The sequence below is a fragment of the Barbus barbus genome, assembly GCF_936440315.1.
Source record: "Barbus barbus genome assembly, chromosome: 39".
Lineage (NCBI taxonomy): Eukaryota > Metazoa > Chordata > Actinopteri > Cypriniformes > Cyprinidae > Barbus > Barbus barbus.
Window position 1 is genome coordinate 1,957,786 of NC_136717.1, and position 24,692 is coordinate 1,982,477.

General features: G+C 39.3%; 1 protein-coding gene and 1 long non-coding RNA gene across 2 annotated transcripts in view; both read left to right on the forward strand.

The window, feature by feature from the left end:
- The window catches only part of LOC306858963, a 1,377,007-nt gene that overhangs the window by 555,926 nt on the left and 796,389 nt on the right, over nt 1-24,692 (forward strand). The gene's annotated exons all lie outside the window — the stretch shown is intronic.
- LOC306858476 (bifunctional apoptosis regulator-like) lies at nt 5,021-19,121 on the forward strand (the record flags this gene model as incomplete). Its single annotated transcript, XM_079399043.1, has 6 exons — nt 5,021-5,079; nt 5,387-5,651; nt 8,761-8,869; nt 9,060-9,229; nt 18,901-19,045; nt 19,089-19,121. Exons 2-6 carry the CDS (start codon nt 5,404-5,406, stop codon nt 19,119-19,121), a joined length of 705 nt encoding a protein of 234 aa, XP_079255169.1. The 5' UTR covers nt 5,021-5,079; nt 5,387-5,403.

The window sequence follows — 24,692 nt, forward strand, 5'->3', positions numbered from 1 at the left end:
TTTGAACAGAAATTCAGCTACATCTTTGTCATGTGGAGAAATACTATCTTTCAACAGACAGAAGGTTCCTTGTACAAGTAGCAGTAAGTGCTCAAGGAATTGGCAAAGTGCCACTCAGGCATTGAAGACAATAAACCAACACAAAATTCCTGTATTCTGAGGCCTTCCAGAACTTGTGCATCTTTACAGATCGTGGAGGTCTTGTAATATTGACTGGTGGCTTGATTTCTAGAAGCCGTTTGTCAATGGCCATGGCTTCTCTTCCAATATACCAGCTCTCTCCATGATACTTTGAATCCAACCATAGTGTTGTCAGTTGCCGACATAGACTCGGACTTGTAACCGGACTTGAAGGTCGTGGGTTCGAGTCTCAGGTCCGGCTGGGATTGTAGGTGGGAGAGTGAATAACCAACACTCTCTCCACCACGACTGAGGTGAGACCCTTGAGCAAGGCACCAAACCCCCAACTGCTCCCCGGGCGCTGCAGCATTGGCTGCCCACTGCTCCGGGTGTATGTTCACTACTGTGTGTGTCCACTTGAATGGGTTAAATGCAGAGCACAAATTCAGAGTATGGGTCACCATACTTGCCCACACACACCACTTCCCTTTCCCTTTTTAAAGGCAATGGACCTTTAACTCTCCAAGCACGTGCCTGTTGAAACTGCTGGTCTTACATCATTGAAATGCTGGTTGTGGGTGTGTGTGTGCTTGAATCTCCACTTTCTGAACTGTATACTCTAGTGAAACCTTTGATTTCCTTTGGCAACAATTTCACCCTTCTTATAACACCAGTTACATCTGTGTTAATTGTTTTATGTTTTGGAGAGTGCAGTGAGCAACTGAGTCACACATACATACAAGATTGAAAACACGGACATTCAAGCTTTGTCCTCTGTGCATTACTGTTAGATCTTCTTCCTCTAGCTGAATCCATTCATCAACAAAGTAGTCTAGTAGCCAAGTAGGTGAACCCGGAAATGTTGAGTACACCAAAGTTTTATTGCAGAAATGTGAAGTATGGGTCCCCAGCATACAGAAACTACCGGATGCTAATTTGCATATGTTGAGCAATTTGCATAATTAGCTTTATTATCTTAACCGTCCATTTTGACCACATATTTTGCACTGAATGGCCAATTTCTAGAGGTTTTAGAGGATGCTGATTTAATTTCTGGCATTTTCAGATTTCAAAGAGCTAATTTTAGTACATATTTTGATTTATTTAGGCAAATTTTGATTACTTTCAGTCATAATTTTAGGTTATTTTTATGGTAAACAAAATAATCTAACATTTCAGAATCATGAGTGCTCTTGTGAATGTTGATGCATTGTTTTCAGGGTGTAGAGAGGCTGAATCCCCTCCTGACACTTTTGAAGATTCAAAATTGCTTTTTGGATAAACAATGAATCTTTGTTAGGCTGAATGTTATGCATTTCTGGATGAAAAAGCAATGCGGGTATTTGACATAACTTGGATCCTGCAACTGTACGATACATATTAATGGGGTAGCTCTTTAAGACACCCAATGAGATGACATCACCCTAAGCCCATCACCATGTGTGATCAACGAACTATGTACAAATATACACTATATACATGCCATATAAGACAGGCCCTGCAAGTTGCTAGGGCAATGGCCGAATGGCTGCCCAGGTTGGTCCGCAAGTCGCAAGATCCAACGGGACCCAATTAAAACTTCGCCAGGCGCAACAGTTAAAACTGAATCCGGGCAACCCGGGTCAGCCCGCCAGACGCAAGGCTAACCAAGAGGGCTTCACCTCCGCACCACGCCAAACATGTAAATATTCAATATATACATGCTATACAAGACAGGCCCCGCAAGTCGCTAGGGCCATGCCAGAATGACAGAAGGGCTGTCCAGGTTGGTCCACAAGTCACAAGATCCAATGAGGACCCAGTTAAAACTCCGCCAAACGCAAGAGTTAAAACTGAGTCTGGGCAAATTTTTAAAAAAGAAGAATACAAAAATTTTAAATTATGGTAACTAATTTTAGAACACCAGATTCACCCACAAAATGGATCTGAATAGAAATTCACAATGTACTGAACAATACTGTCATTATAACTCTGTCCACCTTTTATCTTAATGTGAAAACATAAGTAATGCCAACATTAAAATGTCAACATTAAATCCCTTGACTGACTTTTGTACGAATATTAAGGCGATATAAGAATATAAAAATATTTGCAAGGTGAATTTTGACTTTAAAACTATACTATAACTACAACAGCTCACTACTACAGCTTATTTGCATAAAAACATGACCGGACCTCAAGAAATGTAAACAAATTGAGGTTATCAACATTCACATCAAAGAGCAAGAGTTCTTGTGATTCTGAAATGTGAGAATATTGTGTTTACCATGAAAATAACCAAAAATTTTGTCCGAAATTAATAAAAAATGTCTACATTTATCCAAATTTGTTATAGAATTACCATTTTGAAGTCTGAAAGTGCCAGAAATGAAATCAGCATCCTCTAAAACCACTCACATATTGTAGAAATTGGCCATACAGTGCAAAATATGTAGCCAAAATGGATGATTAAGTTAATAATGCTAATTATGCTAATTATCCAAATTGCTCAACATATGCAAATTAGCATCCGGCAGTTTCTGTATGCTGGGGACCCATACTTCACATTTCTGCAATAAAACTTTGGTGTACTCAACATTTCCGGGTTCATAATGGGGCTCTATGGGCTGGCTACTAGACTAAAGGGCTGCAGAGAAGAATTCATTTTGGGCTTAGAAGCACCAAACCACAAACCAGCCAGCAGCACATGCTTGCTTCTCATATCCGGGGTAAGTTAATTGATTATGATTTGGATTGGCCGAATGTGAAAGGAAGATGATTTAAAGATGGGTATACCATCAGCACTCCAAGTAAGTGAAAGGTTCAACTGCTCTGGATCATTCAGGGATGGCTGTCTGATATGGCTTTTGCCCTTGGTCCATTTGTAATCTAACAATGCTGCACATGTTGAATCTAAGGCTGCGTTTACACTAGCAGAAAAAGTCAGATCTTTTGCCCACATCTGACACCGATCGGAATTGGAATTTTATGCAAATCCGCACGAGATCCGATAATGATTAATTAAACCAACAATGCTTCACATTCACTCCACTTGCACGTGAGTGTATGCGAGAGTGCATTCTCTCTCTCTCTCATTAATTCATGTCAATAAATAACATCTTTATTTCTCTAAAAAATTCTACCTCAGCTGTAGATAAAATAGCTAAACAAATGAAAATGACCGTTATTTTCCAGTCTTTATCTGTTAAGTCAGATTTTGTGCTGCAAAACATCCACGACAGTTAATGCTGACAAGTAATAATGGTCATTCAACGTAAATTATTTAAATAATTTTAATAGCACGGCCATTTAAAACCCGAGGGTCTATCATGTGCATAGTAAAGCGATCACTGCAGACAATCGGGAATTAATGTAAACACAGATATCGGATACCAGTCGTGTCTAAAATGAATGTAAACAGACGGGTCCAAAAAAAAAATTTGGATATGGTCAAAAGATCGGATCTGTGCATTAAGACTTGCAGTCATCATTTCTTCGGTAATGAGATCCCAGACTGTTGTGCCTTCATGTGGCTCTGAACCTGGGGATATGAACTCGCTTGTTCAATCAGGTAACATTTTTATGAAAGTATCAATTAGAATGTCTTTAATGTTTCACTCTGTCTATTTTAGATGTAGTGAAGGTCTATTCAAAGAGAAATGAGAAACACTACAGTGCAACAACAATCAATTTGATGGAATCAACAATTAATAAGTCTTAGGCCCGGTTTCACAGACAGGGTTTAGACTAAACCAGGATTAGGCCTTAGTTCAATTAGGACATTTAAGTAATTTTTATTAACATGCCTTATAAAACAATTATTGGTGTGCATCTTGGGACAAAACAAAGGTACTGATATGTTTGAAGATCAGTCAGTGCAAGTTTCTTTCAGTTGAAACAGCTCAGACTTACACTTTAGTCTGGGACTAGTCTTAAGTCTTGTCCGTGAAAACCAGGGGTTAATGAGTCATAATTATTCTTAATTGATGCGGGTATGATGTTTCAACCCTTAAAAGTGTACATTTTAGAGAAAACCATCATTTTATGTTTCAACTCTTCCACATAACCAAAATGGAGTGACTAAACTCAAGACTGCACAAGGAATATAGTAAGATTGTTTCACATCTCTTACTTAAACTTAAAATTTTTAACAGTATCATGAATTTTTAGCTGTTTACATGACAAGGATTTACATCGACTGAATCGCAAAAAAAGTAACTCGACAATCACTTTTTCAGTACAAACATAATCTCTGAACATTTATGAACCTCTTAAGCTTCAATATTGATATATATTGGTCTATAAAACCCATTTTACATACCTGTAGGAAATGATGAGATACACACAGATTAGAATCTGCCGAGTTCTGGGGCTCTCTTTAATGGCTTTGACCAGAAGGTAAATTGCTCATCACTCTAGTGTAATGCGTCACCTAAAGGCATCTTACAGAAGAAGCTAAAACTCATGTAACATTAGAACACATTTTTAAAGAATCTCTTAAAAAATTTTCCCTTTCTTCCATGAGATTCATTCTTTTATTTTTGGGGTACCCAGTACTCCTCAATACTTTCACATTTTCAGTCTATCACATATACGTTTCTTAGTTTGTGATTTGTAGAATAGGATTTGTGTATCTGCAATGAAGGATTTGTGTAACTGTTGTGTTGTGTTTGTGGGAGAGAGAGAAAAAATTTGCAACAAGTTTGCAAGTTTTGTCTCTAACTTTACTGATACACACCTGTGGCTATTCTCTACAACTACAAATTCGGCTGTCACGGATGCTCGGTTGTTTTGCACCAAAAATACCTTCATAATCAAGTACCTTACAACTGAAATCTAAAACCAAAAGTATTTCTGTCAGGTGTCTCTGTGTTTCAGTATGGTCACATGCACAAGTAGAAGACTTTCTGTTTCTGTTTATTCTCAGTGACGGTGACCTGACAAGACCTGAAGATCTGAAAATCAGCCACGATTTTGACAGTAAGATTCACATTTATAATTATATATAATTACATCCCTACATTTATACACACAGGTGAGGCAGTGGACAAATGTGTGTTTTGTGTGGTACTGTTGTTGGAGGAGTTCAAAATCAATGAAAGTACAAAGATCACAGCACAAAATATGTGTGTTTGTTATGTATATCTGCCGAACAAATCTGATAGGCTGGGAATGACTGAACTAATTAGTGAAGTTAGAGATGTAACTATAATTGTTTGATGTTCTATTATTGCTTGAACATGCTACTAAAACACTTTCAGTTTTCTGTTTCTGTTTTTTTACTCAGTTCTGTACAAGGGCAAGATGAGAGATGAATGCATCACAGTAGATTCGGACCTCAGTGAGTTAGATGAGGACATGGAAGAACTATCAGCACAGGAGTTTACGTGTCACTGTTGCTATGATGTCCTTATAGATCCTACTACACTTAACTGTGGCCATAGTTTCTGTCGCCATTGTCTGGCAGAATGGTTACATTCCTCTCAACGGAATGAGTGTCCAGAATGCAGAGAAAGATGGCAGGGCTTTCCCAGAATCAACATCCTCCTTCGGTGAGAGAACCATTGCTATCTTATCTATCTATATATTGTGACGAGTCGGCTGCCTCCCCCCTGTCCATCATCACCACCCCGTCCCATATTCGCCGCCCTTCACCAGGCTCCCGACAGGAGTGGGTGTGTGAGAGAGGAGGGGCGCTGAACACCTAGGGCTGGCGGCGTGTGATGAGGCGCACCTGACGTGAATAGAGCCTCATCACCGCCGCCGTTAAATGCCGAACGCGCCTCTCCTCGGGAGACCGGTCTCTCCCCCGTGCATGCACGCTGGTGTCCTCGTGGGTCCAGAAAGGGAGCGTCGAGGAGGACTGCCGCACCCGTTAGGCGGCTGACGGGCCAGGATGCCGGGCCGCCGAATCCCCCAGAAGTGCCGGGATTTCCGAAGATGGACAAAGCCGCGCCAGAGACGCCGCCGCCACTCGCTCCCGGCCCCGAGAGGGGAGCGCGTGCGGCCACCGTACTCCGCCCCTTCCCTGGACCCTTCCCTCCTGAACACTGCCCTCCTACACAGTTTTTTTTTTTTTACTTAAGTAAAACAAATGTTAAATACATAAAAAATAAGCATATTTTACATTTTTAAAATATGGTATGGTATGGTATTTATCGACGATCACACCTAATCACGCCTGAGACCTTCGTGCCTAAATTTTTCCACGAAGGACCAATTAAGGGCTGCTATATGAAGCTTGAGGGTTAAACTGTCCTAAATTCAGATTTGATGGGTGTTAAATATTTTTGGTCACATTACCGCAAAAATTTCTCCAGTCTGACGGACCCAATCGTTGGACAGACCAAAGAAGATTTTAAATTTTTTTCCCCACGGTAGTTACTGCACCGGCAGAGAGAATCACACATGCAGAGTGGGAAGCGCAGGGGAATATATGAGAGCCTGTAAGCAGCTGTTAACAGTGGCCAGAGACACTGAAGACAGATGAAAAGAGGAGAAAATACTCTAGCTGTAATGGAGCCCATGAGACAGGAGTCGAGCGGATCCATGTGCAAGCTTTTATTCCTTAACATGATCATAAAACAGACAGGGTCGAACAACAGCAAACAAGTATGGCACGGGCAAGACACGAGTATTCCTAGGACAAGCGTGGGTCTCTGATCAGCGAACAATATCCAGAGGGCTTGACAAGAAGGGTAATCCGATAACGTGAGTTGTAGTCCAGGCAGGAGCAAACAGAGTACAAAACGACAAGACTAAAGAGAGATCCAAGGTATGCTATAAACTTCAGGGCAGACAGAGATCAGATAAGAAACAAGATACACAGGCTAGGATAAAGATACAAATGACTCAGGCAATAAACTAGATAAACTAGACTTGGACTCAGAAAACACGGAAGGGCACTGTTAAAGGTAGCTATCACTGGGAGAGCGATAAACGCTAGACAATAGGGGTGGGTGGATCGATCCTAAAGTATCGATACTTTCAATACTGATGCTGTATCGAAAGGATCGATCCTCACATAAAAATATCGATGCTAAAGTGCATTTTTTTTAACCACTAATTTTATTTATCAAGAAATTCAGTGCATAAAATAAGCTTCTAAGTGTTAGTCTAATTGTGTTAGAGCAGGGGTGTCAAACTCAGTTCCTGGAGGGCCACAGCCCTGCAGAGTTTAGTTCCAACCCTACTCCAACACACAAACCATGTAGTTTTCAATTGAGCCTGAAGGACTTGATTTGCTGGATCAAGTGTGTTTAATTAGGGTTGGAGCTAAACTCTGCAGGGCTGTGGCACCTCCAGGAATTGAGTTTGACATCCCTGTGTTAGAGCTATTTCTCTTGATCATCAGAACACACGCAAATGCTGAAAGACAAAACCAATCACAGCGTTCGCTGCTGACACATAGCTCAGCCACAGTGTTTGTTCAAATAGAGCTGCGTTTCCCAAAAGCATCAGAAACATAAGTAGATCTTAAGAAACCATTGCCACATTATTACATTACATATCATTACTATGTATAAAATTAATTCTGAAAAATGCATCACGGTTTCCACAATATGAAGCAGCAATAATAAGAAATGTTTCTTGAGCAGCAAATTATATTAGAATGATTTCTGAAGGATCATTTGACACTGAAGACTGGCGCAATGATGCTGAAAATTCAGCTTTGATCACAGATGCATTGTAAATTACATTTTAAAATACCTATATTAAAATAGGAAAATTGTTATTTTAATGGTTACATTTCACAATATTGCTGTTTTTACTGTATTTTTGTTCATGTAAGTGCAGCCTTGGTGAGCACGAGGCTTATTTAAAAAACTCTTACTAACCCCAAACTTGGTTTATTTATGTAATATTTATTTTAAATAGGCTAGTTTGTGCAAGTAAATTTATTTAAACTGGTTGTTAAAAGTTAAAATGGATTCTGTTAGGTTGTGTATTTGCTGTTAAGAAATCTGTCAGAAAAAAATATGCTCAAGTTTTACCTTTAGGAGTACAGCAGCCTGTTACAAAACTTAACCATTTTATTACAGTAACCACAGTTTACCACAGTATTTGTAGTAAAATTGCAGTAACCGCAAATTTACCATGGTAATAATAATGATAATAATACATTTTAGTACTTATGTAACCCTAACCCTCAAATGTGCACCTTTGTAACTTATCTACCCTTAAAGCATGCATACTTGTATGGTACTAATATGCTCCCGTTGAGGGGTATAGGTGCACCTTTGAGGTTACTGCCTCAGTAAAAGGCTAAAATACAATTTTAGTATATTTTATTTCTTAAAGTGTAAACAAAAAAAAAAGGCCTATGAAATGTACAAAAAACATGGCTTTAAAATCTAATATTAAGTGAATATAATTACTGATTATATTCTTTTAATAATTTAAAAGATCAGTTTAGTTTAGAGGTATCGGTATCGCCGATACTGGGCTTGAAAATATCGGCATCGGATCGAAAATAAAATTAGCGGTATCGTCCATCCCTACGAGACAATACTCGGCAGTGAGAAAGAGGAAGTCCCAGGCTTATAAAGCGTGTCTGATGGGATTCACAATATTTTAAGGAATGTGAAACCAAAGTCCATGGATATGTACTGTTTAATGCTATTTCAATGCATTATTTAATATAGCATGTGTGTGTCCTAGGGATGCAGTAGAGAAGAAGTATCCAGCTAAGATAAGCAGACGGAGGAATGCTCTCCAGAGTGACCAGCGTTTCCATTATTTTCTCCGGATATTCCAACAGTATGGGCAGGTACTGAAACAACAAATTCCTGTATCAGAAGGCCTACAGCAAGCTATACAATACAGCTTTTGTTCTGGAGTCATGATGGCATTGATCTGCATGGGGGTAAGATGCGCTTTCTCATATACATACTCAGATTGAAGAGTTCTTGATGGGGTTCGGTTGTGCACAGGACATAACACCTTGTGAATGTTTTTAGGTTATGTTATTGCGATATCAATGGATCAGCGCTGATTCTAATTACGAAATCTTGATCCAGAAGCCAATCAACAGGTGGAAACCCCATGATGTCATTCTGTGGGTGGAGCATCTGGGTCCCTGGACCAATCAGTACAGAGAAATGTTCCACAGAGCACAAATTAATGGCAGGTGGGCACCATCCACACACACACAGAAACAATTCAAACATTATTACATTGTTTTTCATTTTAGTTTAATTTCGTTTATGGCTTTATTAGTTACTTGAAATAAAATGTGTCCAACATTTTAGTGAAAAAAAACAACAACAGTTTTATAGGGTTTACTGACTCTGATGTTGTTTGGCTCATTTTAGACCGGGGAAATTTTTTTTTAAATTATTTTTAAAAATAGCTACTTCATCGGAATGGTACCAAACTTGGTGACTATTATGGCAGTCGCTATGTGACCACAAAAACAATCGTGGACTTGATTTGAAAAAGATAAATGGTCTTAAGTATCAGTAAGTACTGTTTCTGAACTTGCTCAAACGTCTGATTGTAGTCTTGAGTTTTTATATGGGAATGTACACATCACTGTATCTCTCATTTAAATAATGAGAGGGGGAGAGGCCTGGTTTAAAGACGCTGTTTCACAGATCTAATATACTGCTAGACATGCAGCTGTCTATGTTTTAGACATAACCTACTGTGTTTATGTGAATTTTATGTGTTTTTGACATAACCTTAAGTGTATTTGGCAGTTGATAAGAAAGAGCTGGCTTTCTGTGCACACAGTTTGTATATGTGTTCTCAGAAAATTGTATATCAGAAGTAAGGGTCGACCGATATGTGTTTTTCAGGGCCGATACCGATTATTGCAGATCAAGTAGACCGATAACCAATATTTTCACCGATATATGTGTCTGGTGTAAAAATGAAAATGCCAAAATTAATAATAACAAAAGCTCTGACAAAAACGTTCTTTAAATGCTTTTAAACGTGTCTTTAATTCTGAAAACTGTAAATAATAACATTAAATAAACAGTAATATTAATAATAACACAAGTGCAGGGAGCACCCATAAGCATTCTGTAAACATTTTGTAAAATTTAAAGGGGTTGTGGTGCAGGAAGCAGAGCTGCTCGGCATGCTCTCCAGTGAGCTTGCTTCTTCTCGTCATAAATGGCAGACACTTCACTAACGACACACTCACTAGGGACTGATGAGGGTGGTGAACAAAGAAATTTTCTTGTGGATCCCCCTTACGCCTTTCAATCACTGGCTCTTTGAGGTACTGATGTAACTCATCGTCAATGCTGTCCTTGGCCAACAGATCACCAGTGTGGGGGCCAAAAAGAGAACTGAAGATCTTGTCTATTTGGCTATGGCAGGGTAGGGGTGGGCGATATGGGAAAAATATCATATCACGATTTTTTTTAGAAATATCACGATTCTATCACGATTCTTTATCATGTTGGTTTTACTATTTTGGTTTTACAAGTTGTCTGAGCATTACAGCCAAACTAGAAAGACAAAGATGCATGGCAGATACTTAGGCCAAAGTGGCCAAAGATAAAAATCTTTGTCATCATTTTATCTTTCTTATAAAAAAAAATAAGAACAAAAGATACACATTACAAATACACAATATACAAATAAAACAAACAGTGCTTTATTTTCAGGTACAATAGGTGTAGGCTATTTAGCAGGAGCATTCAATGAAATTGAACAAATATAAAAATAAAACTATATAGACTGATTCCTAAAGCAACTGTATTAAAGTTTTTCAGTCAAGAATAGTGAGTGATTTTTCTCTTTGCGTTTTGTTAACGTTAAATGAATAGTTCCCCCAAAACTAAATAGTCATCTGTCTGTCAATTCTGTCATAATGTTTTATTTTTATACCATCATATACTCAAAAGTTGTTTTAAACCTGAATGAGTTTCTTTCGTCTGCTGAACATAAATGCTATTTTGAAGAAGGTGGAAAACCAAACAGTTGCTGGTCCTCAGTGACTTCCATAGGATTTTTCTTTCCTGCTATCAAAGTCAATGTGGACCAGCAACTGTTTGGTTACCCTCATTCTTCAAAATATCTTCTTTTGGGTTCAGCACAAGAAATTAATAGTGGTTTGGGACAACATGTGAGTGAGTAAATAATGACAAATAAAATTTTAGGGTGAACTATCCCTTTAATGACAGTCGACAGCACGTTTAGTGTCCTGTCCCTTTAAGAGCTGCACGCATTTAATATACAGGCACGCATCCGTTTCTCTCTTAACTATTTACTTTTATTTTAGAGATAACCAACTGAGTCTGTATGTAAACCTTGTGTGTTTTGACAGTATTAGCGCAAAAGATAAGTTAGTTGAGTAATCAGGTGCTGTTAGACAGGCTTTTTAGCGCGCGTGCTTCAGGTGTATGCGCTCAGAAAACGCGCACGTGAGACCAGCGCGCGAATGAAACATTTAACCAGCAAGGCTTGTATGCAAATAATGTACTTTTGCGATCGCGAATAAGTGCAGTGTCCTGTCAGAGTAACTCTACTGCTGTATGTCGTGTTGTACAGTATATAGAGACGGAGGCCAGAACTGTATTTGACATAATGTGTGCTGTAGCACGATACTACGATATTTCTTCAAAAGCAGATCGTGGAGACATTTTTATCGTCCACGATCAAAAATCGTCATATCGCACACCCCTATGGCAGGGTGTCTCCAATCTCCTTTGCCTTTTAGGGGCTTGGTCTTGATTGACTATCTCTGTTTCAACCTGCTTTTGTAGAGCACCTTCTACATCTTCTTTAAGCCATTCTTTGGCCTTGTTTAGTGTAGAGGCGGAGCAAAAGGCATGACTCTTATAACGTGGATCCAAAAGATATGCCAGAACCCACAGTTTTCGAGTCTTCAAGTTTGGCGAATCGTTTGATTAGGCTCTCCCTCATTACCTCCCTGAGCGTTCTGATGCCCTGTGTTGATGGCCCTTCATCTTCAAGTAGCATCTTGAGCACTGTCACGCAGGGAATGATGCTGGATGCAGATGAATTACTGTAGCTCACCTCTAGTGTGACTTCCTCAATGGGGATGAGTGTTTCAACCAAATTGGATACAATGTCCCACTGGTGAACAGCTGGACATGTAAAACCGCCATGTTCCCCAGAGTAGACGCTAAGAGCACGCTTTTGTTCCAGTGCCCTTTGCAGCATGTGGAGTGTTGAGTTCCACCTTGTTGGGACTGCCTGGATTAAGTTGTGCTCTGGTAGGCCAAGGTCTCTCTGGATCTTTCTCAGACGCTGCTTTGCCAAGATGGAATGTTGGAAGTGAGTGACATTTCTTTAGTATGGCAATCACATCTATTACAGCTCTTTGGCTGGCCAAACTATCATTCACCACCAGCTGCAATGAATGTGCTGTGCAGCTAAGGTCTGGAATATCGGCAAGCCTCAAGCCCTTCACCATGTTTGCGCCATTGTCTCGCAGGACAAGAACTACACGGTCTTTGGTAATTTTCCATTCTTCCATCATGGGCAGGAATGTGTCTTTGATATATTCCCCAGTATGGGATCCGTGCATTACTTTTGTATTTAAAACAACCTGCCTTCTGTTCCATTCATTGTCAATGAAATGGCATGTTAGGCTCAACATTGACTCTGTTGATCCTGACCAGCAATCTGTTGTAAAGGAGAGTGAGAAGCCAGCATTCTCTGGCTGGATGAGGGTTTTTATCTTGCTAACAACCCTTTCGTAGATTTCTGGCAGTTTCTCAGTGCGGTAATACTTCTCACTTTTAAGTGCATATCGTGGTTCTGCCACATTCAAGAGTCGCTTAAAGCCAATGTCAGAGACCATAGTGAATGGTTGGTTGTCAGTAATGATCATTTCTGTGATCAGTTTGTCCATTTGTTTTGATCTGTTATCCAGATTTGTCCATTTGTTTTGTTTCTGAAACATGTAATTTATATTTGAATCAAATGAGAGGTAAACTTTATTTTTGGCAAACAAATGAGTTTACTATTAAAATTAAAACATGGAAGAAATAGCGTATTGTGTGATTATTCTCAACAAAAGTTGTTGTAATTGTTGTAGTTGCATTACGTATATGCTACTGCACCACAGTAATATATTCGGCTAAACCAAACTTATATTTTGACAGGTTGCCATAAGGACCTTTTAAGTTTCTGTCGCCTATGTATATATATGATATGATGCTAGGTTTACTCAAATGAAATGGTCAAATGCTCATGAAGTGACTCTCAGAGCAGTTCTGGGGATGTTGTTCATGTAATTATGTCCTCATTTAGTGAGACGGCAGATGCTGAAAATACCGCGAGCGTCACACGCTCTTCAGTATGTGTGCAGTAAATGTGGATTGTGTAGTGGATTGTGATTTATTGCAACTTCAGCAACGTCTGCTGCTGCCTTACCTTTGAGAGAAAACTGATGTGTGATCACTAACGCAGCTCCAGTTGGCAAGCGCTTTCGGTGTGAGAGTGTCTTCAGTCTTCCACACTGATTGGTCGGACTCGTGACTCCCAACAAATCAGATGCACGGTGGGCAGAGATTGCTCTAGGCTACAGAGTGTTGAGCTCCGACAGGCTGCATCGGAGCAAAATAGCGCGTTTAAAAAATGTAATAATTTTATCGGCAAATCGGTTTTGAAAATGACCGATACGATAATTATAAAAATGCTTAATATTGGCGTCGATAATCGGTCAGGCCGATAATCGGTCGACCCCTAATCAGAAGTTTAAACTGACGAGGCTTTTTAAACGCATGTAAACGAATGTGATCTGAAAAACTGCAACATCATATGAGCATCAAAAACGCTCTCGGTTACTCGCGTAACCTCGGTTCCCCGAAATGAGGGAACGAGACATTGCTTTGGGAAATACCTTTTCCCCCCGAATAGTACTGAAGCCTTATTGAATCACGCCAGTGAAACTGGCCAATGGTGTTCAAGCGCACAAAATATGAGCGGGAATCCCACTCTATGTAAGGCAGTGCTTGTACGTCATCCATTCAGAATCTTTGACTGAAGCAACTTGGCATTCTAAGATCCTGAGCTCGGTGACACGGCAATAAGAGCAATGTCTCGTTCCCTCATTTCGGGGAACCGAGGTTACGTGAGTAACCGAGAGCGTTCCCCTACATTGCTTTGGAAACGTATAAAATCCCACCGTGTCACAGCGATGGAGCCTGGCTCGACTAAGTATGTCAAGTTTCACATTCGGAGCCGTAATGAGAGTGGCAATAATATTTGCCGATATGATATTTGCAGCTCTTGGTAAAACAGCTCAGGTCTACAGGACCTAGTCGAAACCATGTAAAAGTCAGGGGGCCACACCAGGGGCGGAGTTAACTCCGGTGAAACAAAGAATGTGAAATGGCGGCGGCTTCGGCGCTTTCACATATAGATTAGTTGAAACTGCTTCATTTCAATCAAATCATGTTTTATGATGCATGGCCGTAGCGGTGCTCAATAAGCAGAGTATGATGGTGATCAAGTCCTAAAAGACGTGGTGAACTATATCAAAATATTGTGATAAACTGTTAGGGACAGCCTTGAATTGGTGGTGCGTCAATACAGGGTTTATACGACCTAGTCGAAACCACTGATACACATCTCAGATCATAGCTGAGGCAAGCGACGACACATCTAGGTTATAAAACCTCTCGAAAGGGCTGGGTGACGACCAGCCTGCCGCCATACAAATGTCCTGAATAGACATGCCATTTGCTTGGACACAGGCAGTCTTTTTGTGCGTCCACCAAAACATACAAATAGCTGCTCCGAGAGTCTGAAGTGTCTAGAGCGCTCAATATAAGTACGCACTGCATGTACAGGGCACAGCAGGAGTGTATTAAGCGGCTCCGTCCCGGTCGGTGTTTCGGGGCGGAAAGCAGATTGTGTTATGACCTGTGCTTTAAATGGAGTCTAAAGCACTTAAGGCACATATCCTTTTCTAGGCTTCAAGGTGAGTCTGCAATCACCTGGGCCGAAAACACGAGTCGTCAATTGAAAGCGCCTGCAGGTCTCCAAATTGCTTAACAGAGGCCAGCGCAAGCAGTTGAATGTTCCTCGATGTTCCCATAAAAACGGTGACGGTGGCAAGGTGGTGTCGCAAGTCAGCATCGTATTCTGATAGCAGAGACAGTAACTCCAAGTAATTACCTCGATTCAGGGACTCATTCCCATCGTCATGTCCCCTGAAAGACAATTCTTGCTGTCCCAAAAAGATGACACAATCAATGAGGCGCTTCAGTATGTCCCGGTTTTTCTTCACTTTCTCATTGTGCAGGCTTGTCTCTCGTCTTCACTGGTCAACCAGCTGCAAATCCACCCTGGACTCACCAAAGGTCTTCAAATGTACCACCGCTGTGAGGTGACACTCAGATGCCTGGTGTTTGATAGCTGCCTTGGTGAAGCTATTAAGGCTGTTAAAACCCATGCTGTTCCAGATATTTGAGCATTAATAAAAAATAAAATAAAAAGAGGGGGGGAGGGGGGGGGGGGGGTGGGGGGGGGAGGTTGGCATCAGCGGGGGCAAGCGCCGACACGTCGCTGGGCCCTCTTGGGCATTCTGTCACTACACATCAAAATTTGATTGGTTGATGACACACATCAGTCAAAGTTATGAGCAAATGGAAAATGACAGCTTCAAAAGGAAGGCTAGCTATATTACTAGTGCTGGCCCACGGAGCTGTGAGGTGTTTAGATCAGATGACATGGAAAATCCAGCTCAGCCTCACAAAATAATAACCATATTCTTTCTGAAAATATAATCGTTATGTACTGAAATAGACAGGAATTGAATTTAGACAGGTTCAGACACACATTAACTTAATTATGAAAAAATATATATATTTTGGATTTTGACAGGGCCAGCAGAGAAGGCCCTGATGGCCCTGACAGCCCACCACTGTATATATTAGGGCTGTAAAACTCACTAAAACTAAAACTCACTGTGCTTTCAGATGGAGCAGCATTTATTAGAGCTGTAGTTCACTGACAAACTATGAAAAACAGTTTTCATAAATCGTAGATCGATTTCATAATTAATTCTAGTGGGGAAACAAAGGGGCAGTTGTGGACTAATAGTTAGAGATTCATCTGATATCAGAAACAGTCCAAAGTTAATCAGTGAACAAAATTTTTAAAACTTTTTGAATTTGAAGATCGAGGAAAATTGTACTCAATTTGTCTTCTGGGAAACATGCAAGTTACTTCTGAAGGACAGTACTAAATGGAAAAAAATATATTTCTACAAAATAAGAAAAATGTAGATATCTTCATCCTGTTCAAAAGTTTTCACCCCCCGGCTCTTAATGCATCGTGTTTCCTTCAGGAGCATCAGTGAATGTTTGAACCTTTTTGAATAGTTGAGTTTGAGTCCCTCAGTTGTCCTCAGTGCGAAAAGATCTCAAAATCATACAGTCACTGCTGGAAAGGGTTCAAATATGCAAAAGATGCTGGAAAACTGAAGAATCTGCCATGGGATACCATTAAAATGAATATTAGTTCAATAATTTACAGTTTTCATCTCTGATATTATAACAGTTATTAAGTTATTAACAGTTATTAAGGTTTAATGTTATGCATTGACGGAAGTACGTGCGCGGATGTCTTTTTGTCGGGTGCTGTTGCCATGGTGAATCGTAATTTCCGCGCTCCACTGATCATGACTTTTCATAGTCGTGGTGCAATGTACTCAGACTTGAATGAACTAACACAATTCAGCTGTTTTGAAACCGAAAACTCTGAGTTTTCCATCTCACCGTAAGTCAACTGAGAGTTCAAGTTTAAACTCAGAGTTGGTTGAACCTCCTTATTGAAATGGACCCCAGGTCTTCACAGAAACCAAATGATAAAGATGCCCTGAAGACAACAAGACGCTGTGCAGTGCCAAGTTGTGGAAAAACAGTGTTTGTGTTGCCTTCCTTCTGATTCCAACATTAGGAAAGACAAGAGTGAATGAACTTTATTTTTAATGTCCAGGCAGCGTCCAGGCAGCGTCAGTAAGAACTTGGTCCTTTGTTCACTTCATTTTACCACGGATTCGTTTACAAACAAGACACAATTCGACAAGATTTTCAAAAACTTTGAAAATAAAAGATGATGCTGTGCCAACTATATTGGATACGACAGTAATGTTGCAACAGAAGTGTGAGTAACTGTTTTCATTACGTGGTCACTATTGCTTTGTCTCTTCTTACAGATCATTTATGTATTGAGTTATTTATGTGTTTTTGACGTAAATCACTGCAGCGTCCATCTATGAAGAATGTACACTGTCAAAAATACACAACCAATCATATCAGTGGGCGTTTACTTCGAGTCTACAATCCACCATGCATATTCAAACAGAGCGTTCTAATGAGGGGGGTTAAAAAAGGACAGAAAATAGCTTATTACTTCTAAATGATGTTTTTTGATGTAAAAATCTTGATAACATTATAAGTGGACCTCAGAGAACAGTACAAAATAAAAAAACAAAAGGCAGTTCATGACCCTTTTAATGACAGCTGAGATCCTACAGTGTGACATGAGGATCATGTTTGTGTTGTACAGTCTGACAAGCAACAATCGTAAAGGATTATTATAAATCGCACAGTGTGCGCCTGGCTTTAGGCCTCGTCCACATGAAGACACTTTTAGCTTTATACGCATACATTTTGTATCATATAGGCGTTTCATCCAGACGGATCCAGCGTTTTGGGAGAGTGAAACCGATCATTTTTGAAACCAAGTCCCAGAGTGCATAAATCTGAAAACTGGTGTTTTTGTGTGGACAGTGAATCCGTATATTTTCTAAAACAATGCCATCATCAGCCCACGTCTCGTCGCTAGTCGCTATGTCACATAACAGCAACGAAAACATGAACAAACACTGAACGATTGTCATTTTATTAACTAACATTAACAGAGTTAACTTTAACTTCTTCCTTTTTAGAGCATCTCTGATGCAGAATTACAGCGTTTTCATGTTGATACAGATATTTCTTGAGACGAGGAAAAAAATGATCAGATAGGGAAAGCTCTAGTCTCGCATAGCCAGGCCTTCAGACTGACGGCTGATGGTCTGGAATGTATGGTAGCTTTCATTGGCCAAGGCCCGCCCATGAGGCCGTTTGAGTGACATGTCAAGCAACCAATCACAATTCGTTTCGTTCAGCATCACGTTTCGAGACGTGGAAATGTTGTCACAATAAGAGACCGGTGTGTAAAACTCTCAGATGTATTTTAAAGAGTCTACGCTGCGAACTTTAAATATTTCACATACTTTTGAAAATCCAGCGTTTATTTGATCCTGATAAGCATTTGTCATCACAGTTGTAAACACGACGGCTTTCTTCTTTAGTGAGGGGGTTTGGCATCACGGCATCTTTGTTTCCAGGCGGAACGTTAAAGAATGTGACACACACGTCTCCCGGAAATCCTGTATAATTCAACAAATCAGAGGACGACTTCGAAACTCCTGAAGTGTTTCTACTTTTGTGTGCTATATGCATCAGATGTTTAGCCATTATGGGCGTGACGTCTGAGGCTGAGACCAGGAAAGCTCTGGCTTCATGTGGACATAGCCTTAGGTGGTTAGTGGTTTGACTCTCCTATTGTCAATATGAGATCAAGTCAAGACTGCAGTGATGCAACTACAATACAGAAACAATACTGGCCAAAATCAAAGCTAACGGTAGTCCAACAAATTTTGAAATGTGAGAATTCAGTCATAGATTGAAAACTAATAAAAACAAACCACAAGAAAGCAATATAGGAACAAAATAATTTGAAACTATAAATGTATACACTTGTTACAATAGTTAATGCTTACTTATCACCATTGATATGTGTGTGTTTTTTCAGTTTGTTGGCTCATCTCAGAGACGAAGAACTGTCTGCTGCTCCATTCAATGTTAAGAATCCATCACACAGACAGGTTGTACTGGAGGAAATTCAGAAAATCAAAGAGCTCAAAGTCAAACTACCACAAAACCTCTGGGAGTACAAGGTGTGTCTTATGTTTTTCTGGTAATTATCTGTTTTTCATTCAGCAAAGAGCTCAGTCGATTCAAGATTTTCAATGAGAATTCTCAAAAGTCATTAAAAGTCTGCATTGGTCTATTGCAGGGATCTTCAGATCTGACCCACAAGATCCACTTTCCTGCAGAGTTTAGCTCTGACCCTAATCAAACACACCTGTGCATGCTAATCGGTGTCTTCAATATCATTAGAAAATCACTGGTAGGTGAGTTTAATCAGGGTTGGAGCGAAACTCTGCAGCAGATTGGCTCTCCAGGGAAAGATTTGAGGAACCCTGGTCTACTGCAAATAAATAGTCAACAGTTGTGCTATTTCTAGTCACTCATTAATTTTACCCGCCTGTTTGTTTGCTAAACCTCAGTTGAGTTCGCCAATCATTAGCGATGTGTGACCTCAGGGGGCCCGTGCCACTTGGCAAGTAATTTGAAGCTCATGTGAGGAGTACTGCGTGGACTTTATCTCCCTGTGCAAAAATTCCTATAGCCAAGTACCCGTTATACTGTTGGCTCTGATTTTCTTGAGCCTGGAACAAATTCTCCTGCCTCAGTTGACCCATTGTGTGGAGTTTTTCATTTCCCCTTTGAGGGAACTTCAACATTATGTCAGAATGCTTATGTGACAGTAATACTTCTGCATGACCTGTGTCTGAAGCATGTGTAAAATCACTCCAGTCTCATTTGTAAAACTCTGGAATTTATGAAGGATACTCCACTGCCCACATCCACGCAACATTAGGGGAGGTGACGCACTTGATCTGTGTATGGTTTATATAGGAGAGGAGCATGGACAAACAGCTCTCAAGGGAGCTGGTTGTGTGAGTGTCTGCCAGTAAAAATCCCCCACCCCACTTGTCTGTCTTTGAGGAAGGAGGCCAGGCACATGCCCCCTTTGGTTTGGATCCGGTGACTTAGATCATGGGTGTTGCAGATGGAATTGTCAGAGGAACTTGAGGTGGGATTTTCCTTTTTTCAGTTCTCAGCTGCTGGTTTTAGTGCCTTCACACGAGTTGTGCCCTGATGTTGGCTATATCCAGCACTGAGAAGTTGGATGTTGTTAGCATCAAGGCAAGAAAGTTCAAGAATTCGCCATCTTTCTCACCCTGCTTAGGAGGAGCTTATGGAGATTGTGACCCATGCTGTAACCAAATTAAACATCAATTGACCAGCTGAGAAGAAGAAAGAGCATCACAAGAGCAAGTTAGATGAGCACTGTCTTGTAAATTACGTCCTCTGTGTCGGAGCCTACCTTTCTCTCTGGATCTCCATACAGAGGTTTCAAGATTCTGGACTAATATTTTCTCCACCCATATCATTGGTCCTTCACTTTAAAATTATTCCTTGATTGTGGAAATAAATAAACTGGGGTATGGGCAGTGCCCAGAGTTGAAGATACACTGGCCAGCTATCTCTCACCTAAGTTAGAATGGTCCCTAAAGGCTCCGAACGCTACCAGCCAAGCCATGAACAGTTGACATCCTTGGTGGGAAAAGCTTGTGCAACCGCAGGTCTTACTGGGGTGTCTGCATACGGTGGCATTGTTGACCTGCTGTTGACCTACCAGGCTGACCTGCTGAATGACATGCATAAAGGTTGGAGGTGTGCAAGAGTTGTGCAGGGCCAAAGATTTGTCTCTCCAGCTGCAGTTGGAAAATTGAAGGTGCAAAGCAAGGAGGGTCCGTGTACGTTTTGATAGTTTGTTTTCCAATTTGAAACGAAATAAGCAGAAACGAGAAAACGGCACCTTTATTCGTTTTTTCGTTTTTTTGAAAAAAACGAAAAAACGAGATTTCGGCTTGATTTTTCGTTTTTTAGTTCAGAGGCATAAAACGAATAAATGACTTCAAAATTCGTTTTCCACATGTGGGCGGTCCTGAGACGCCCCCTTCCGCCGATTGGTCAAGCAAATCTGAGCATGTGACGTCATCAGTAGTCGCTCTGGTCTGTTCAACAAAATAATAGTCCTCTAACGTTACTATGGCTACCGATTCTTAAACTGTACAGGGCAGGTCCTGTTGGGCTTTCTTCTGTGCAACTTTACGCGTTTCACAGAAATCTTTACATCAGAAATATTAAATATTAGTCTGCCACCAGCCCGTTTTATTTAGCTGTGCAGAGTTAAATCTGTGTGGTGAAGCTGCGCTAGACCGCGCCGAGCGAGAGAGGATCACTCATAGATATATATGGGATCACTGACCAGTGTTCAGTCAGCAGTCAGAACTTGGGTACCGTCGCGATGATGGTGAAATACATTTTTACTGAAAATGACCCGCGAGTATGATTGACAGGACGATAGCGGAGGCAATTAAAAGCGCAATATAACTTCTGTTAACAAAAACATAATTATTATTTTTTTTAATATAAGTGGCTTTGTCTTTGTTTTAATCAAATAATTGTGAACCACAAACCGAGCCTTCGTTTTAAAGGGCGATTTCCAAATATATTTTATTTATTTGTTATAATATGGGTATTTTATGTCACCCGTCTTATTAGTTTGATTATAGTAGGCTATAGGCGAGTTTTTTTATTGTACTATTTTACTGTTGTTTTTTAATTAACAATATATCCTAACAATTTATAAAGATCAAAATCTACAGAAGAGATTAACAAATAACATTGGTGTTGTCATAAGTTAACTAATCAATGGGAAAATTTCCTCACCGGCACAACCCTATTCTTAATGTTAGCTATGTTACAGATTTAATGTTGAGCACATAATGTTAAAGGCTTCTTAAATACCATTACACTCGGTTGAAGAGTCAAGAAGGATGTGTTAATTTACTGTAGATTTCAATCTGTCATTAGTTGGTGACCCGGTGTAATTATAATAGCATAAATAAAAACAAATACACGTAATAGGCTATGTATGCCAATAGGCAAAACACATCTGCTTTTCCTCTAGATCACTTTACTATGGAAGCCCGTTTCCGCCAATGAATAAAAAATAAAACAAGGTAATTGCGACTTTTTATCTCGCAATTCTGACTTTTTTTCTCACAATTGCGAGTTTATATCTCACCACTCTGACTTTCTCGCACCATAGCAAACCACTCTCCGTGTAAGGCTTTTGGACGCGGTTGGACAGTAGCCTACCATTACCGCCGGGCTTTCAGACACAACATTCTTCATTTCTTTATAGTTCTGAGTTTGAGGCAGCTTCTATCGCGTTATTTTAATAACAGCTGTCAAGTAAAGAGCGTATTATTGTAACACGAGAGTGGATATATATGAATGCACGCAGGTGGATTTCCTTCACTCTCGCATAAAGCGCGCTTTCATCTCTATGTTCTTGCTATAGAATTATCTTATTATCTCCTGTATTTAATGTTGTAAGATATCAAGCAGGACATCCCCAATGAAAATTATAAATAAATTATAAATAAATGAAAATTATTTAGTCAATTATATATGAAGAGTTCAGATGCAAAAGCCTCTAAGTGCCATCTGAAATTCTCTTCTAAAATGAGCATTTTTCTCAGGTACAGGTTCTTTTCATTGTCATTAAAACCCTCTGATTGTTTACGGGGTCTTTTTTTTACCCCAAATGACTTTTGCTCAATTTTTAAAAAATGTTCCCTTTGTCCAAATGGTATGAAACCTTCTATGGCTCTCAACACTTTCTAGATCTACAAAAAAAAATTAATTGGAATGATATCTGTTTTTATGTTAGCGTGACAAAATTTGTGACACTCGTGGCTTCCGGGGTCTCTGGAGACCCCGCAATCAAAATAGACAAAATTCATCATCAAAATCAGAAACAACGCAGAACACATCGACAGAAATGGCACAAATAAAGTGGCACACTTCCACCAATGCAAAAAACATCCACAATGCTAAATTATATTGCTCACAACACACACACACACACACACATATAGAGGAACACATTTTTGAGACTATAAAAACTGTTCTCTTATCATTTGTAAAATAAAATCATCCAAAATGCAGTAGGCTACCACCACAAAAATAAATTGGTGACACTGACACATTGAAAATGTGCACACACACTCACACACACACACACACACACACACACACACACACACACACATTTGTAAGGCTATAATTTGTCAAATAAAATCATCCAAAATGCAGAACCAACACAAATATAAAGAGGTGACACTGACACTGACAATGTGTACTCACACACTCTCACACACACACACTTATTGTTCCTCGTTGTTTGATTTCTTTTACTGAATTTTATCTTTTTACTGCTTTATTTGCTCACTTGTTATTGCTGTTCAGTTCATGTGTTCATATGTAATATAACTGTTAATTTCTGTTCATTTTTGTTCTGTTACAGTTAGTAACTGAAATAGATTAAAATTGTAGAATTATATTAAAAATAGATCATTGAAATAAATGATAAAATCTTAAGACTCCAACATTTCTCTTTGTAACATTTTGTTCAGGTTTGATTCTAATCATAATGTAACATTATTGAAAAACTGGGGGTTTTTCAGTACAAAAAATACTAAACTTTGACAAAAAATATTTTATTTTTGTTATAATTGTGATTTTATAATATTTAGATATGAATCCAACTGAATCCAACTTGTGAAAAGATATCTTTCAGGTCTCTCAAATAGCATATAGTGGAGCTCTATGGCCATCTAGTGGTTAAAGTGATATTTTTTTATTTTAAAACTGCATTTTCCAAAAAATGGGTATAAATGTTACATTAAATCATTTAAAATGATCCATGTTATCCCCATGAATGAAAGTTAGAAATCGGGGCCTTTTATAAAGTGAATTTTACATCAAATGCTGTTTTTTTGTAAATTTGTAATTTAAATAAATATTTATTTATTTATAGAAATTTAAAAGATATCATAAATCCTCCAAAAACTGCACAAATGTTGAGTAAAAACATTAACAAACAGAGTAAAATTACATTTGTAAAAAAAAAACTATTATCTTGTTACAAAATTAAATGTTATTGTCTGGGGTCTCTGGAGACCCCCCCAAAAAAACTATAGGGTACAGAGATTTAAACCATCAGAGGGTTAAATTAAAATAACTGAATATAAACGAAAAATACTAATTTTAGAAGAGAATTTCAGATGGCATTTAAGCTTTTGCATCTGAACTCTTCATATATAATTGACTAAATAATTTTCATTTATTTATAATTTATTTATAATTTTCATTGGGGATGTCCTGCTTGATATCTTACAACATTAAATACAGGAGATAATAAGATAATTCTATAGCAAGAACATAGAGATGAAAGCGCGCTTTATGCGAGAGTGAAGGAAATCCACCTGCGTGCATTCATATATATCCACTCTCGTGTTACAATAATACGCTCTTTACTTGACAGCTGTTATTAAAATAACGCGATAGAAGCTGCCTCAAACTCAGAACTATAAAGAAATGAAGAATGTTGTGTCTGAAAGCCCGGCGGTAATGGTAGGCTACTGTCCAACCGCGTCCAAAAGCCTTACACGGAGAGTGGTTTGCTATGGTGCGAGAAAGTCAGAGTTGTGAGATATAAACTCGCAATTGTGAGAAAAAAAGTCAGAATTGCGAGTTATAAAATCAGAATTGCGAGAAAAAAAGTCCGAATTGTGAGATAAAAAGTCGCAATTACCTTGTTTTATTTTTTATTCATTG